This window comes from Myripristis murdjan, chromosome 5 (assembly GCF_902150065.1).
Source record: "Myripristis murdjan chromosome 5, fMyrMur1.1, whole genome shotgun sequence".
In the NCBI taxonomy this organism is placed as follows: Eukaryota; Metazoa; Chordata; class Actinopteri; order Holocentriformes; family Holocentridae; genus Myripristis; species Myripristis murdjan.
This window is the reverse complement of record NC_043984.1, coordinates 29263874-29277265: the sequence shown is the minus strand read 5'-3', so window position 1 is coordinate 29277265 and position 13392 is coordinate 29263874. Positions and strand designations below refer to the sequence as shown.

The 13392-nt window shown below is 40.0% G+C and overlaps 1 protein-coding gene and 1 long non-coding RNA gene across 2 annotated transcripts in view; one reads left to right on the top strand and one right to left on the bottom strand.

Moving 5' to 3' along the window:
- Positions 1 to 4733, bottom strand: part of LOC115359032 (uncharacterized) — a 396103-nt gene extending 391370 nt beyond the window's left edge. The window contains exon 1 of the long non-coding RNA XR_003928227.1: positions 4692 to 4733. This is a non-coding gene — a long non-coding RNA (uncharacterized LOC115359032). The remainder of the gene's footprint in view (positions 1 to 4691) is intronic.
- On the top strand, positions 4 to 8823 carry LOC115359030 (eukaryotic translation initiation factor 4E type 3). The gene is made up of 7 exons (XM_030051237.1): positions 4 to 372; positions 3965 to 4037; positions 5583 to 5677; positions 6063 to 6123; positions 6220 to 6286; positions 6484 to 6639; positions 7671 to 8823. Exons 1-7 carry the CDS (start codon positions 188 to 190, stop codon positions 7715 to 7717), a joined length of 684 nt encoding a protein of 227 aa, XP_029907097.1. The 5' UTR covers positions 4 to 187; the 3' UTR covers positions 7718 to 8823.
- The last annotated feature ends 4569 nt before the right edge of the window (positions 8824 to 13392 follow it).

The following is a 13392-nucleotide window of genomic DNA, read 5'->3' as shown; positions in this document are numbered from 1 at the left end:
CTATCACCGTTGGATGGCGAGCTACGACGTTTGTGTTCGGTGACGCAGGGGCGTCATCGGTCGGCAAGCGGAAAAGCGGTAGTGTGTTTCTGTTTGCGAGGATAAAACCAAAGCGGGCGCGTTGTTATTACCACAAGAAGCTTCACACGTAGACACGAAAACATTAGCTTTTTCACTGGGAGCGGAAATGGCGGTTCCTGCAGGTTCAGCGGAGCTGCAGATGGACAGAGGCGCCCTGAGCGACCAGACAGTTTCCTCTGAAAACAACATTGACATCGACCAGAGAGAGTTGGAAAATATCACAAAGAAACACCGAGAAGGTGACACCACAACGCTGCCTCTGCACTCACCCTGGACGTTTTGGCTGGACAGGTACATATACTTCTTTGTGCATACTGTCTTTGAGTTAAAAGCCATGCAGAAGCACAAGGCAAGCCGGGATGATGCAGAAACTAGTGGCCATACCTTTTCCCAGGCCTTCAGGGGCCAATGTAGCGGGAGTTTGCCTGCGTTAAAGATGACCTTCTTACATTTTATCTGCCATGCTGTGTCTAACAAACCAGCGAAAAGTTATAAGATGTAAGCCAAATAGTGCTTCCACCTGAGCATGCTCGTACAAGTACGTTTAAAAATAGTTGGACATCAAAACATGCAACAGTTCCAGTTCCCTGCTGGGGTGCTTGGGGCGGTCTGAGGTAGCCTGCTGTAGAATGAGGACAGCTCACTGTTATGTCACTCTATGGGCTCTAGTTTCGCAGACCAGGCGAGGCGGGGGCGTAGCGCAGATGCGCTTCGCCAACTGGGTGTGGCCAGGCGGATTTTCCAAGTTTGGCACGCCGTTCTAGGTGGCGCAAGTACTCCGCCATCCCTCCTACCGGCGGAGGGGAGGAGAGAAGGCATGGAGTGGGTTTGACACAGCCGATTCACATGTAACCAATCAAATGAGCCCCTGTCCTTGCCTTTAAAATGCGCTGCGTGAAGGCGTAATGAAAGTTTACACAGCTGACATGGAGGTCTATTGCCGCAGGTGGAGCGGAGCTCAGGAGACAGGCGCGGAGCGGAGACCGGCGAGCAGTGCGGACACGTCACCAAAACCTCACAGGCAGGCTTCCGGGATGTTAGACACATGAACGATGCAATAAATACCGAAAAAAACACTATTCAATGCTACGATCACAATCAGCACATACATATATCTCCATATCAACTGTCCCGTCACAGCTGATGTCAGATCAAAGGAGATTGGCACCGTTTGTGCTGATCGTGAGGTTTTGGTGATGTGCGCCAGCCAGCCAAACTTCCACTGCGCCAGCTCCGCTCCGCCTTGCGCTGAAAGTAGACGTGGTTTCAGACGGCGAGCTTTTGGCGCACCTCGGCGAAGCCTTTTAGCACGAAACTGTCACTGCGCCAAGCCGAATCTGTCGGCACCTCCCCCCGCTGCGCCGCCACTCCCATCTCGGCGAACCTCCGCCTGCGAAACTTGGACACTGTCCGCCTCTCCCGCTTCGCCGGTCGAAACTAGCTCTGCGCGGGGTTCGCCTCACTGCGCCACCCCGCGCTGCGCCGGGAAACTAGAGCCCTATATGTTAGCACAGCATGTGTAAGGATGACTTGGTGTGAGCACAGGCCTCTTTCTTACCACTTAACCACCCCCCAATCCTCATGGTAGACAGCTCTCTGCCAAACCACATTCCTGGGACATGTCCTTATCAAACTGGAGTCCTTGGTCTGAAGTGTCTCTATTCAGAAATCCTTGACATTTAAAGAGTTTGGGAACTTGTGACTTGCTGCGCTTGTTCTTCACTTTCCTTTTTGACTTTTCAGGTACACGGAAAAGTTCGGCTTACTATTTAAAGAAGATATTTGGCCACACTGCAGAGGTTTTTAATGTCAGGGATAATCTAAATAAATGCACATTTGATAAGGAGCATTAATCAAAATGATCATTGCCCCATGTTTGCTCATTGTGTTAATTTCTAGTGAGAGAAATAATAATGAAATAAACTCATTTTGCTGAGCACCCCTTGAAACCTTATCTATTACCACTTCATGTCTCTGTACTCCAGTAATATCCACATGGATATTAGCCCATTAAATAGCTGAATATTTAACCCTCTTTTGAAGTTAATAATGTATTAATTAGTAAAAATGACTTTGTAGCTGTTTTGTCAGTATCTAAATGGGAGTGGCAGCCATGAATCAGCAGAAATTGAGGGTCTAAAGAAACCATATTAAAATATTTATTGATTGCAGCGTTGATATTTCACAGCTTCTTCAGCTTTATAATTTTGGATTTCATATGCACAACAGGGACTTGCCCAGGTTACAATTTTTGTGGAACCCCCTTTTTAAAAATGCTGAATGCAGTTCACAGACCGCACTGAGTCTGAGCGCCTGGTTATTCTTGTTAATGTGGTTCTTGGTGTGCCTTGTTTGTGCTTGTTTGGGTAGTGTTGTTAGGGATGTCGGGGCTGGTAACAGATTTCTGTTGTTATTGATGTTTGTGATGAGATTAAAGCAAAGATGTCAACTGCGCTGTCGATCTAAGAATAAGGCTTCCTTATTCTTGCACTCATGACATTACAGCATTTATGCTGATAACTTTGTAGTTTGTATAATTAATTGTAGACCAATAATGCTTAAAGAAAACCCTGACCCAAAAAAAACAAAACCAGAAAATTCAAAAAATGTCTAGTTCAGTTCCTGACACTTCATATTAGACAGTTTTGCTGTAATTAAAATGAAAACCTAAAACTTAAAGAGTAACATCTCATCAAAAACAAGTTGCCAGCACATTTTCTACAACAAGGTGGGCAGAGTAAAGAAATTTGTCATTGCTGGATAGCGCATCGTGACTGTCACTTAAGTAAGATATGTTTCTAGACTAAATTAACTCAAAAACAGACTGCAGACCTTGACCATGCCTTGCTTTTGTTAAAGTGGAGTTGCATGTCTGCTGCAAAACATCACACTCCACAGAACAAATGACAGCCACAATAAGTCAGATAATTATCCCACATTCTGCGGCACATTACTGGATAACAGAATGGCAGAATAAGAGATGTGAGAATACAGGACTGAGGTTGACTGAGTGGGCAGATGGAGCGAGAGAGAAACTAGCCAAGTAATCAACTCTTACAAAAATGCACACTCTCAGGCTGCTTTACACATGATTTTTTTTGACAGCAGAGGTAGTTAATGCACAACTTTGCACTGTTTGTCATCATAGTTGAACAACTGATGTAAACTGCCCTGCCTTAGGGAAACACGGAAGGCCAAACTTTTGTCCTTATGGCTTAACACTCGCACGTCAAAGATAGTCAAACAAACAGGAGGCTTCTCAGTGTTTCAGGAGTGGGTGTTCAGTCTTAAGTAGAAAGTAGTTTAGATAAGAAGAGAAAGGCCGCACTCCACAAATGAATGATACCTCAGGTCTCCATTGTTCAGGTGATTATTACAATAGCTTAATGCATTTTGTAGCCAACACATGCTGACGCGTTTGAGCTGTCAGCCTTCATCAGCAAGAGCTTTCTGACAGAAGGCCTGACTCATTCAATATAGTTAACTGTCACCTTTTAACTATTGTTATTGTTAAGTATTTGATAATAATAGAAGACCAAATAATTTAGCAGCAAGAGAGACACAAGATATTCCAGTGGAAGCCTCATGTATATCAAGGAAATCAGGGAAAGCAAATATTGTGAAACCAGGCATAGACTTGGACTAACAGCCTGAGATTTCCTGTGAAGCCTCTCAAATCTGCAAAGGTAGTGTCTAGCCCCTAACGGGTAAAACTCCTACCATGACGCCCGCCAACACCCATTAGAATTTAGGTTTAATTCCAAAACAATGTCTTTTTTGTGCTTGATCAGCCTACTTGATGAACTTGTTTACCGTCTGGGCTTCGTCACTCCATCACCCGGTGTGGCCTGAAGCAGTATCATGTTCTCTGTTGTTGTTCCAGGTCGTTACCGGGGACAACGGCTGCCGAGTGTGAGTCCAATCTGAAGAAGATCTACACAGTTCAAACTGTTCAGGTGAGGTTTGGTGTCAACTTAAAGGTCATCGTCAGCTTGTAAACCGGAAACGTACACACACATCCGAGCCAAAATAAAGGCAGGTGCTGGGCCAAAAATGAGCAAACGATGAAACAAACAAACAAACAAACAAAAACAGCTCGCACATTGCAGGTCTCTGTCTCTCCGTCTCATTAGAGACTCCGTCCATGTGGCCCATCATGTGACCAGCATCATGTGGCTTAATGCACTGTAAGCACTTTGAGATCATCTGTTTGATATAAAGCGCTACAAATAAAATTTCTTCTTCTTCTTCTTCTTCTTCTTCTTCTTCTTCTTCTTCTTCTTCTTCTTCTTCTTCTTCTTCTTCTTCTCATTATTATTATTATTATTATTATGAACATCGCTGGGCATTGTATTTTTGTCTGATGCAGAGCAGAGTTGCTTGAAACATCACTGTGTTTTTAGTGCAGTAAATTAGAGTAAACATTTGTTTGTTTCATCGCCATCTGGTAAACAGCTCGATCAGCTGTACACTTTGTGCAAGGGTCAGATTAATTCATCAAACCATAATTCCATTGGTATAAATGGCTGCTGATTAAGTTATAGCTACACTAGTTAAGTTATTTATGAGAAATACACCCCTGTTATCAGTTTAAATCCCCAATCTGTAACAGAGAAGAGTGTCCCTTCCCCCTTAATATAGACACCACAGATTCTTTCTTTCTTTCTTTTGCTCATATAAAATTCTGGTATTGGGTATGGACACTTCTCCACCCACAGGAATATAAAAATTTAAAACTAAAGCATTAAATCCTAGTTCTCTTCTATACAGCAGCAGTTCTCTGTCCACAGACATCTGGACTCAGCAGCGTCAGATCTTTTGGCTCTCGTGTCCCTTCGGTATAAAGGCTCACAGAGCGGCTGGGTTTGGTAAACACAAATGTGCTGTGTTCAGTTTACTGGCGGTGCATGATCTCTGGGGTTTTAAGTTCAGACTGGTTCAAACAGTTGCCTCTTGCTGCCATATTAAGCTGCCAGTGTGGGAAGTTGTTTTGTGCCACTTGGATCTCTTTGATCAACTCGCTGTTGTGTGACTTGTCTGATAGTTGCTCCAGTGTGTGTGTGTGTGTGTGTCCACTCTTTAATATGTTGCAGTACTTTTTTTTTTTTTTTGATGCTTCTGAGATGATACTGAGATGGTCTTCACTGCCCAAAGGGAAAAATCACTGTAATATTCCCACTGGGACTGTGGTGTGGAGTTTATAGTGAACTGGTTGTACTTTTTAATGTCCTGTCAAAATATTCCCACAGCGCTTGTATTTTTTTCTGCTTTATGATGGTATTTTTCTAAACTTTTGTGTGGTAACGAATGCTATCCACTGAAACAGAGCCCCACACAGTGTGCTAGTATTCATGCCTGCATACAGCGTCGTACACCAAATACAAGGGTGAAAATAAATCATCCTTTGTCCTCATCGCACAACAGCATGTTGATCAAAAAGCTTATTTACGCTGTTGTTCATGTCATATGTTTTATTCATCGGTGCTGTCTGTCCCGTGTAGATGTTCTGGAGCGTCTACAACAACATCCCGCCAGTCACAGCCCTGCCTTTGAGATGTAGCTATCACTTAATGCGAGGAGAGCGGAGGCCACTATGGTAAGTCTTACACTATTGTTTTATTTGTGATATCATTTAGTAGTATCACAAAGCATATTTTAACTGATGATTGATAATGACAATAATAGTTGAAGATATTGTATTCTTGTTCTAATAAATGATTACGCCATTACTGCTATTACATTATCAATCAAAGATATGTTACGCTCTTTATGAAGTAATAATCTCCAGTTAATCATGTGATGTTGTAACATTTTTTATTACATTTTCAATCCATTAAGACAGACGTTTTATTGTTTTGACACATTATTACATCATGTGATATATTATCCATTGCTGTAGACCTTCTCTTTACATGTAAGTAAAATTGTTATCCTAGTGAATCTTGCACAATGTCTCATTTTTAATCTTTGCACATCAACAGGGAAGAAGAGAGTAATGCAAAAGGAGGAGTATGGAAGATGAAAATACCAAAAGAAAGCACTGTAGGTGTTGCTTTGTTTTCTGCAGCTCCTTCTCATATAACAATGCAATTCACCGGATTCCTAATTCTGTGGCTTTTTGTGTTCTTCCCTTTTCAGTCTGCAGTTTGGAAAGAGTTGTTACTTGCTACTATTGGGGAGCAGTTCGCAGATTACTGTGCCTCAGGTGAGTTTTCACAAAGTCAGTACTTGGCATTTCAGGAAGATGCTATCATCTTTAGAAACTAGAGGGCAACCTTGGGCTGGAGACAAATGTATGATTTTATTTGTGACTGTGACTCTTGCATTGAACTGATAATCCCTGTTTTTGACTGTGAAATTGACATCCTTATTTTCCTGTTCACTGTTTTTCTGTTTTTCCAGACGATGAGGTTGTTGGTGTCAGCGTGAGTGTTCGGGATCGGGAAGATGTTGTTCAAGTCTGGAATAGGGATGCATCTCTTGCTAATGAAGCTAATGTCTTGGGGAAAGTCTATGAGCTTCTGCCACATATATCTTTTAAAGCCGTTTTTTATAAATGTAAGTATGGCCAGCGATCTTTTTCTCATTACATATATTCCACCTTTGGATTTAGAAATGGAGCTTTATGTACTTCAGTGCAGTTTATAATGAAAAATGATGACATTGAGCTTGCTGACAAATATGTCATTAAATATACCAAAACGAAACCAAAAAAAAAGCATTTACATTCAGCTATTCATAACCTAAATCTAAATTATAATCCATTTGAATACATCTGGACATAAACACAGCTGATGCAGAGTGTGCTGTTTCATAATAATTTGCATATTGGATGACAGGACACAAAACAGAATGTTACTCTGCTCATCCTGAAATTAGATACCACCTGCAAAATGTCAGAAGTCAAAGCAGGTCTTTTTTTTTTTTTTTTTCAAATCATCTTTTTGTCACACAGAGAAGTGAGGTGTCTCTGTGTTATGGTGCAAAATAAACCATAGTCATTCCAGTCTCCTCGAACTAATATTCCAGCTATAGTGTTCAGTAATAGTAATTCATTAAATTGTCCATTTGCATCAGCCGAGGCGCTGTCGTGTGAACTGTAACGTGAGAATTCCCGCAAGCAGAGTATGTGTATGTAGGAACGAGATACCTGTTTTCCCAAAGATGAGCTTTCCACAAACACTCACTCGATACAGAAAATGCATCGCACTTTGAAAAGGATTGTAATGTATATTTGTTCAGTTTGATGCGTGGAAAGGCTGATTCATACCCGAAATGCTTTATCTTTCAGTGCCCTTGTATGCAGTTTACAACATATTCACCTCAGTTAACCTCATTTTGTTGTGTGCACTTAAATTTACTTAGATATTAACCTTGAATGCACTTCCTTGAATATGGCATTTATGCAGTCATAGTTAGATTCTGTGGGAGGGTTGTATGCTTTAGATATATAAATATGAAAAAGGGAAAAACACTACTATATACTGTTGTTGAGGTGTGATTTAGGTCTTGTTTGATCCATAAATGAACACTGCTGTGCATTTTTGACAGAGGGTGTATACTGAAAATGTTCTATTACAATTTTTCAGCTCACATGGAACATCATGCCTTTGAAGGAGGACGTTCAAGACATTAGATTGTGATGCACTTTGTTTTTTTGTTTTGTTTTGTTTTGTTTTTTAGTAATCTCAACGCTGTAACTGCCTGGACATAAAGGCACTGTCCACAGTGTAATCAAGAATATTATTTTGCATTCAACAAGATAATGTTATCAATATATTTTTATAAATTTTAATGACGGATGCCTTTTCCATTCTTTTCCGTGTTGACATGGCTCCCGGTGCTCTGAATTTGTCAGAGAATGTGTCAAGCAAAAGCCTCGCTGAGCCGTGTCGGAACAGATTTCATTTTGTCTGCAGTTTTAGCTCCTGGCAGTCCTGACTTCCTCCTATACTGACCTGCACTGTCCTGGTCCTCTCCTCTGCACAGCTTACGGACCTCACTCTTTAGCCCTGGTATAGAGGTAGCAACTACACAAATCTCACTACTTTTTAACAGTTTAATCATGTTTCATTTTTCTTCATAAGTTTTTTTTTTTTTGTAGAGTTGTTTTAAACAAGTCAATATATTTAGTGCCAAAGCACTTTTTCGCAGTTGAGAAAGTTTGTATTCTACTGATTAAAGTATTTCGCCTGGCCGGACTTTGCGGTGAATGTCTGTGGACTTTCTGACGGTTTCATCAATCGTACATCAAACTTGCATCAGTGTAACATTCGGAGATATTGCACGATTACTCATTCCAGAAACACTGACCCTGATTTATGAAGCCATGATGTTTCAGTAGAGAAATGTTCCCAAGAAACGCGTCAGATTTGATTTATGAGGCTTTCTTATAGCTTTGGTTTGAGTGCAGTTTCCAACATAAAAGGTGCATCACCGAGAGCTCCAAAATGCGTCACGTTTGATGCATGTATGCTGGAAGACCTCCATTTCCCTAAAATGTCATGTTGCACTTCTGCAACTACTTCTCTGCACTTATTTCTCATACCAATACATCTACAAGTGTGTTTACCTAACTTTACTCTTGTTTGTTTGGAGGAACGGAAGATAAGGCCATCCTCTTTTCATGTTTTGAGTTTTGTAGCTATAATTTTGTCCGATTTCATGTTTTAAGAAAATGACAATAAAAAAAAGTCAAACATAATGAAATGTCAGGTTTCAATAAATGATGGTTAACATTTTTCTTTTGTCATTTTGTGCTTCTCTGCTTACGAGCTGCGTCAAATGAATGTACACTCACCAGAAATGAGAGTGACCTCACTGGTTTGATCAAGCGTAAACTGATAATTACCATCTTTTGCCAGAAAAAGAACATCATCTGATTTCTGCAGCAGACTGAAACGTGCTGTCTTAATAACCTAAGACCTTTTTTTTACAGAAACATTATTACTTACTCCTAGTTTCCTTCTCTAATGTGTTTTAAAATGCCATGGCTGCTGGCTATAATCAAATGTAGGCTACACTGAATGCTCCTTTGTCACACCACTTTTATTGCTCAACTTTGGACGGGTTGATGATTCACTTCTAAGGGCACCGTAGTCTTTGTGTAAACACCATTTTTGAGATGATAAAATGGAAATAAAATACAGTTATTATATTGTGTGTGTTCCTCCTTTCTCAGTAACAGTCGGCAACAAAATATACCTGTTACAGGGGAATGTTTCCATCCCGGCCTGTGGGATCTGGCCGCTGTCACTCTTTCCTTGTTAGGAGTTAATAGCTCTGCGGCCCAGCATCCTTCATTTTTGCTCGGCCGTTTTGTGCTGATTCATCACATTGGAGTGTACCATTTGGCCATTGCTGCTCTATAATGTTCCTGGTAAGTGACCTCAGGTTTTAAAGGGAAATGGCACTCAACTTAAAAATTCATGTAGAGCTCAGGACAGGGCAATCAGTGTTTGCGAGTATAAAGAGCTGTCTGTCTACAGCCAGAGGTTGTGTGTTTTTTGCACTTGCAGTAATTTGTATACCCGAGCAGCTTCACTGACAATAAGTAGAAGATTGATTTATTATTTTTTTCTTTTTGTTACTTTAACACATTCATTTTCTTTTGGAGATGGGCATCAATTTGATGTTTTAAGACACCATCCAAATATGCTAGAACAAGTTGAGGAATTTAATAAGCCTTTACTATTGATCGTTACAACCGTGTTTCACAGTGATGGTTAAATATTTGATCATTTCAGTGTTTCAGTAGCAGCAGGCCCCTGTTAATGTTTAGTTGCTAATGTAGCAGTAGTAAAGTGTCATATCCAAGTGGTTGTTCCAAAGTTTATGGTTGTAAATAACTGTTACCCACTTGTCTTTATTGTCTGCATTCAAAATCCTACAATGACCATACTTGTGCATTTTACACAGCGAGTTTAAATCTCTATAAGCTGCAGCCGGGCCATTAAAATCAGTAGTGATGAAATGAGTCAATAAAATGTAAAAACTTATTATAAACGTAAGAAGAAACCCGCGTAGCATGGCTTAAATTTGGACTTAGATGAACTCTACTCTTCAAACTAAACATGTGCAAGTATCAAATACAGAATTTGATCTCCATGTCGCAGCTGAGGGTTAGCGATTAAATGGGCAGCTTGGGTTTTCGAGGAAGGGTTTGAGTGCGAGTCGATTGCCGGGGTTATGAAATGCATTCAAAAGGCTTGACAGTAAATACCAGCACCTATCTGCACTTGGCACCAATTGTACCTACACTTAACTGCACTTACAAAGGAACCTGAGATGACTTAAAAAAAAAAAAGCTGTTGCTGAGCAGCCCACTCAGCATTTTATTAACCCAGTTGTATCAGGAGTCAAGGGCTGAAAGGATACAGAAACCTCAGGATTGTGCAGATCTGATATGTTGCGCTGTCAGAAGCCAGAAGCATGGCTGACTCTGACTTGAAAACAAAATGGTTTGGTTCTTCAGTGACTTAAATAGCCCTAGTAGCTAACAAATGGTAACAGGACATTGCTGCCAATTTAAACTAAACAGAAATCTTGCCATGCGGTTTAATACGCCGTGCATTGGCATGAACATGGGCTTTAAACAGGAGGGGCACATGGAAACGCAAAGTCTGACGCAAAAGCCTTGTAACTACTTTCCTGAAAAGTTGCTGTGCTGTAAATCTCTAGCACTGGCTGTATCTGGGCTGGAACTCAATCAAATCAAATCAGATTCAGTGTCATGATTTTATACTGCACCTTTGTAGCAATATTAAATAAAATGAAAATGAAACAGTCAAATGAGGATGCTGACCAGAGCATGGAAATAGTGACAGGAGACATTGCCACTGTTGAAAATCTGACAAGTGGGGGTCCTGTACGGCTCATTTTCTTAAATATATCGAGTCAATTTGGTAACAAAGGTTAACGCAGGGTGGCTGTGATCCTCCTCCATCAGAGCAACCAGAAATATAAACTATAAACTTTTCCAATTTTGTACGGCTGCCCATTAAATTCGCAACCTGATTATTGATTTTTGAATGAATATATCATTTTGTACTGTAAAGTCCAACAAGTTGTGTACCAATAACTAAAGGGAGCATATTACAGTTGCATTCAAAGGACTGTGCTTCAGTCTACCAGAAATATATGTCAGAGGCTCGGCCATGTCGTCCAGCCTGATTCTAAACATTCACAAGTGAAACGTGATGATGATAATATGACTGCAGCATTTAGAACTGGAAATACTTGTTATCTGGAAATTCAACATGCCATACCTACAACGTTTAATGCGCCTGATGTTTAATTTAAAATTCAAAACAGAAGCCAATCAGTATGGGACATAACCCTCTATTATGCTAAGATCCGCATGACACTGTTGTGCATATGCCACACGTGTTATGAATTGCTTATGTGCTTGATGATTTGAAATGGAAGTTCAAAGTCATTTACTATTCCCCATAAACACACACCTGTGATTGCGTAACAGTCTATTAGTCAGTCTTTACTTCTCTGTAGCTTAGCACCCATGCTGTTTAGCTGCCATTCAAGAACTATCTTGCTTGGTGGAAGAAAAACATTTGATTATGACAGAACTTTAATCAATTGTTGTTAGTCAGAGGCAGATTAAAAGGGAACCAACAAGAGCAGACATCATTCCCCTGACAAAAAGTAATTCTAGTCGGTTTGTCTTCTCAGTTAAAACGCTCACAGTAATGCAAATCTCTGTCAGTTTACATCTATTAAGATTGTGGCTCACTAATAAACATATGCTTACTGATAATAAAACTATCTAGGATTAAATATGTCATGCATGTATGTGTTTTTTCTTTGACTACAGTCTTGTGTTGCTGCCACCCATGCGCCGCTGTTGCTCACTGTCTGCTCAAATGTTGCCATGTCAGCTCATTTTAGCCGCTCTAACTTCTTTGTACAGCTTTGTTCACGCATATATTGTTCTTAATGCTTGCCTATAATTTTAAGGAGCCAATTGTGACATCAGGGCAGGATGAAGACTATCTTTTTTGGCTAACTCTGACACATTTATGGTTATTTAATTCATTTATTTATTTATTTATTAGCCAGACAAGCCAATTGAGAACAGATTCTCATTTACAATAACAGCCTGGCCAAGACTCCAAACACAGCAGAGGTCATAAAAGACAAACAAAACATTTGAAGACACCATAGATGTTAGATAGAATCAAACAAGAGGTTAAAACACTTTATAGAAGCAAGACATAATCTTCACAGTAATCATCAGCTGTAACAGCAACATGAATAATATAATATGTCCTAGATCAGAGACTGGAAAAACATGGACGAACACACAAATCTGTCCAGTTTCTGGGATTTTTGCAGCTCATTCCAATCTGCAGGTGCTTCAAACTGAAAAGATGAGCAGCACAAGGTTGGACTGACTTTAGAGTGCACTTACAATAATATAGTAAGGTTCATTAATGTGCCTTCTCCCTATAAAATAAACAGAAATCTCTAAAAATAATAATAATAAAAAAATAACCTAAAGATTTATTAAAAATATGTAAAATAATTTTATTGAACATATGCCATTTTACAAAAGCAGTAACCCACTCGGCACTGTGCTTTACAGTGATTGTACAACAGCTAAGAGGGCTTTACTCCACTTTGCACTACGCCTAAAAACAGCTTAATAACTGACAACGACTGCCTTACAACTAAAGGAAGACAAAGGCGGACCATGACAAGAAAATATGTTTAGCTATGCACCATTCCAGCTGTTAACAGGTTCAATGGGTTGCTGGTAACATTAGGTACGCTTGCGTGGCAATGAAAAGAACGGAACACCTTGTTGCCAACAACACCTTTTTTTATTTTGTGGAGTTTGAAAAAAAGTGAAGTGAAAAATATGTCTGACGCACTCAATAAAAAGCCTATTAAAAAAAGGTCTTTGTTTAAAGATTAGTTTGTTCTTTTTCCTTGTCATTTAAAACTTCACATTGTGTGTGAAGCAATAAATGAATTGAATTTTTAGAAGAGAGGAATTCTGAGAACAAGGCCAATGTGCATGCAGCTTTTCAGGTTTACACATCAGGTTTAGGTGACAAATCTTCTCCTGTGCCCTTAACTAGACAAATGCTTTACTAGCCTATAGTAAACTATCATAACACATCTTATGATAGCAATGAAAAGCTTCACCCATGGACAAAAACAGCCATCTCTTTTTCCAGGCTGACCCTGTTACAGGGTTGACGACGATATGCACACCTCACAATGTGCGTTCATTACAGTTAGTAACGCTTAATACAGACTGACAGATTTTATCTTTCTCATTATTGCATG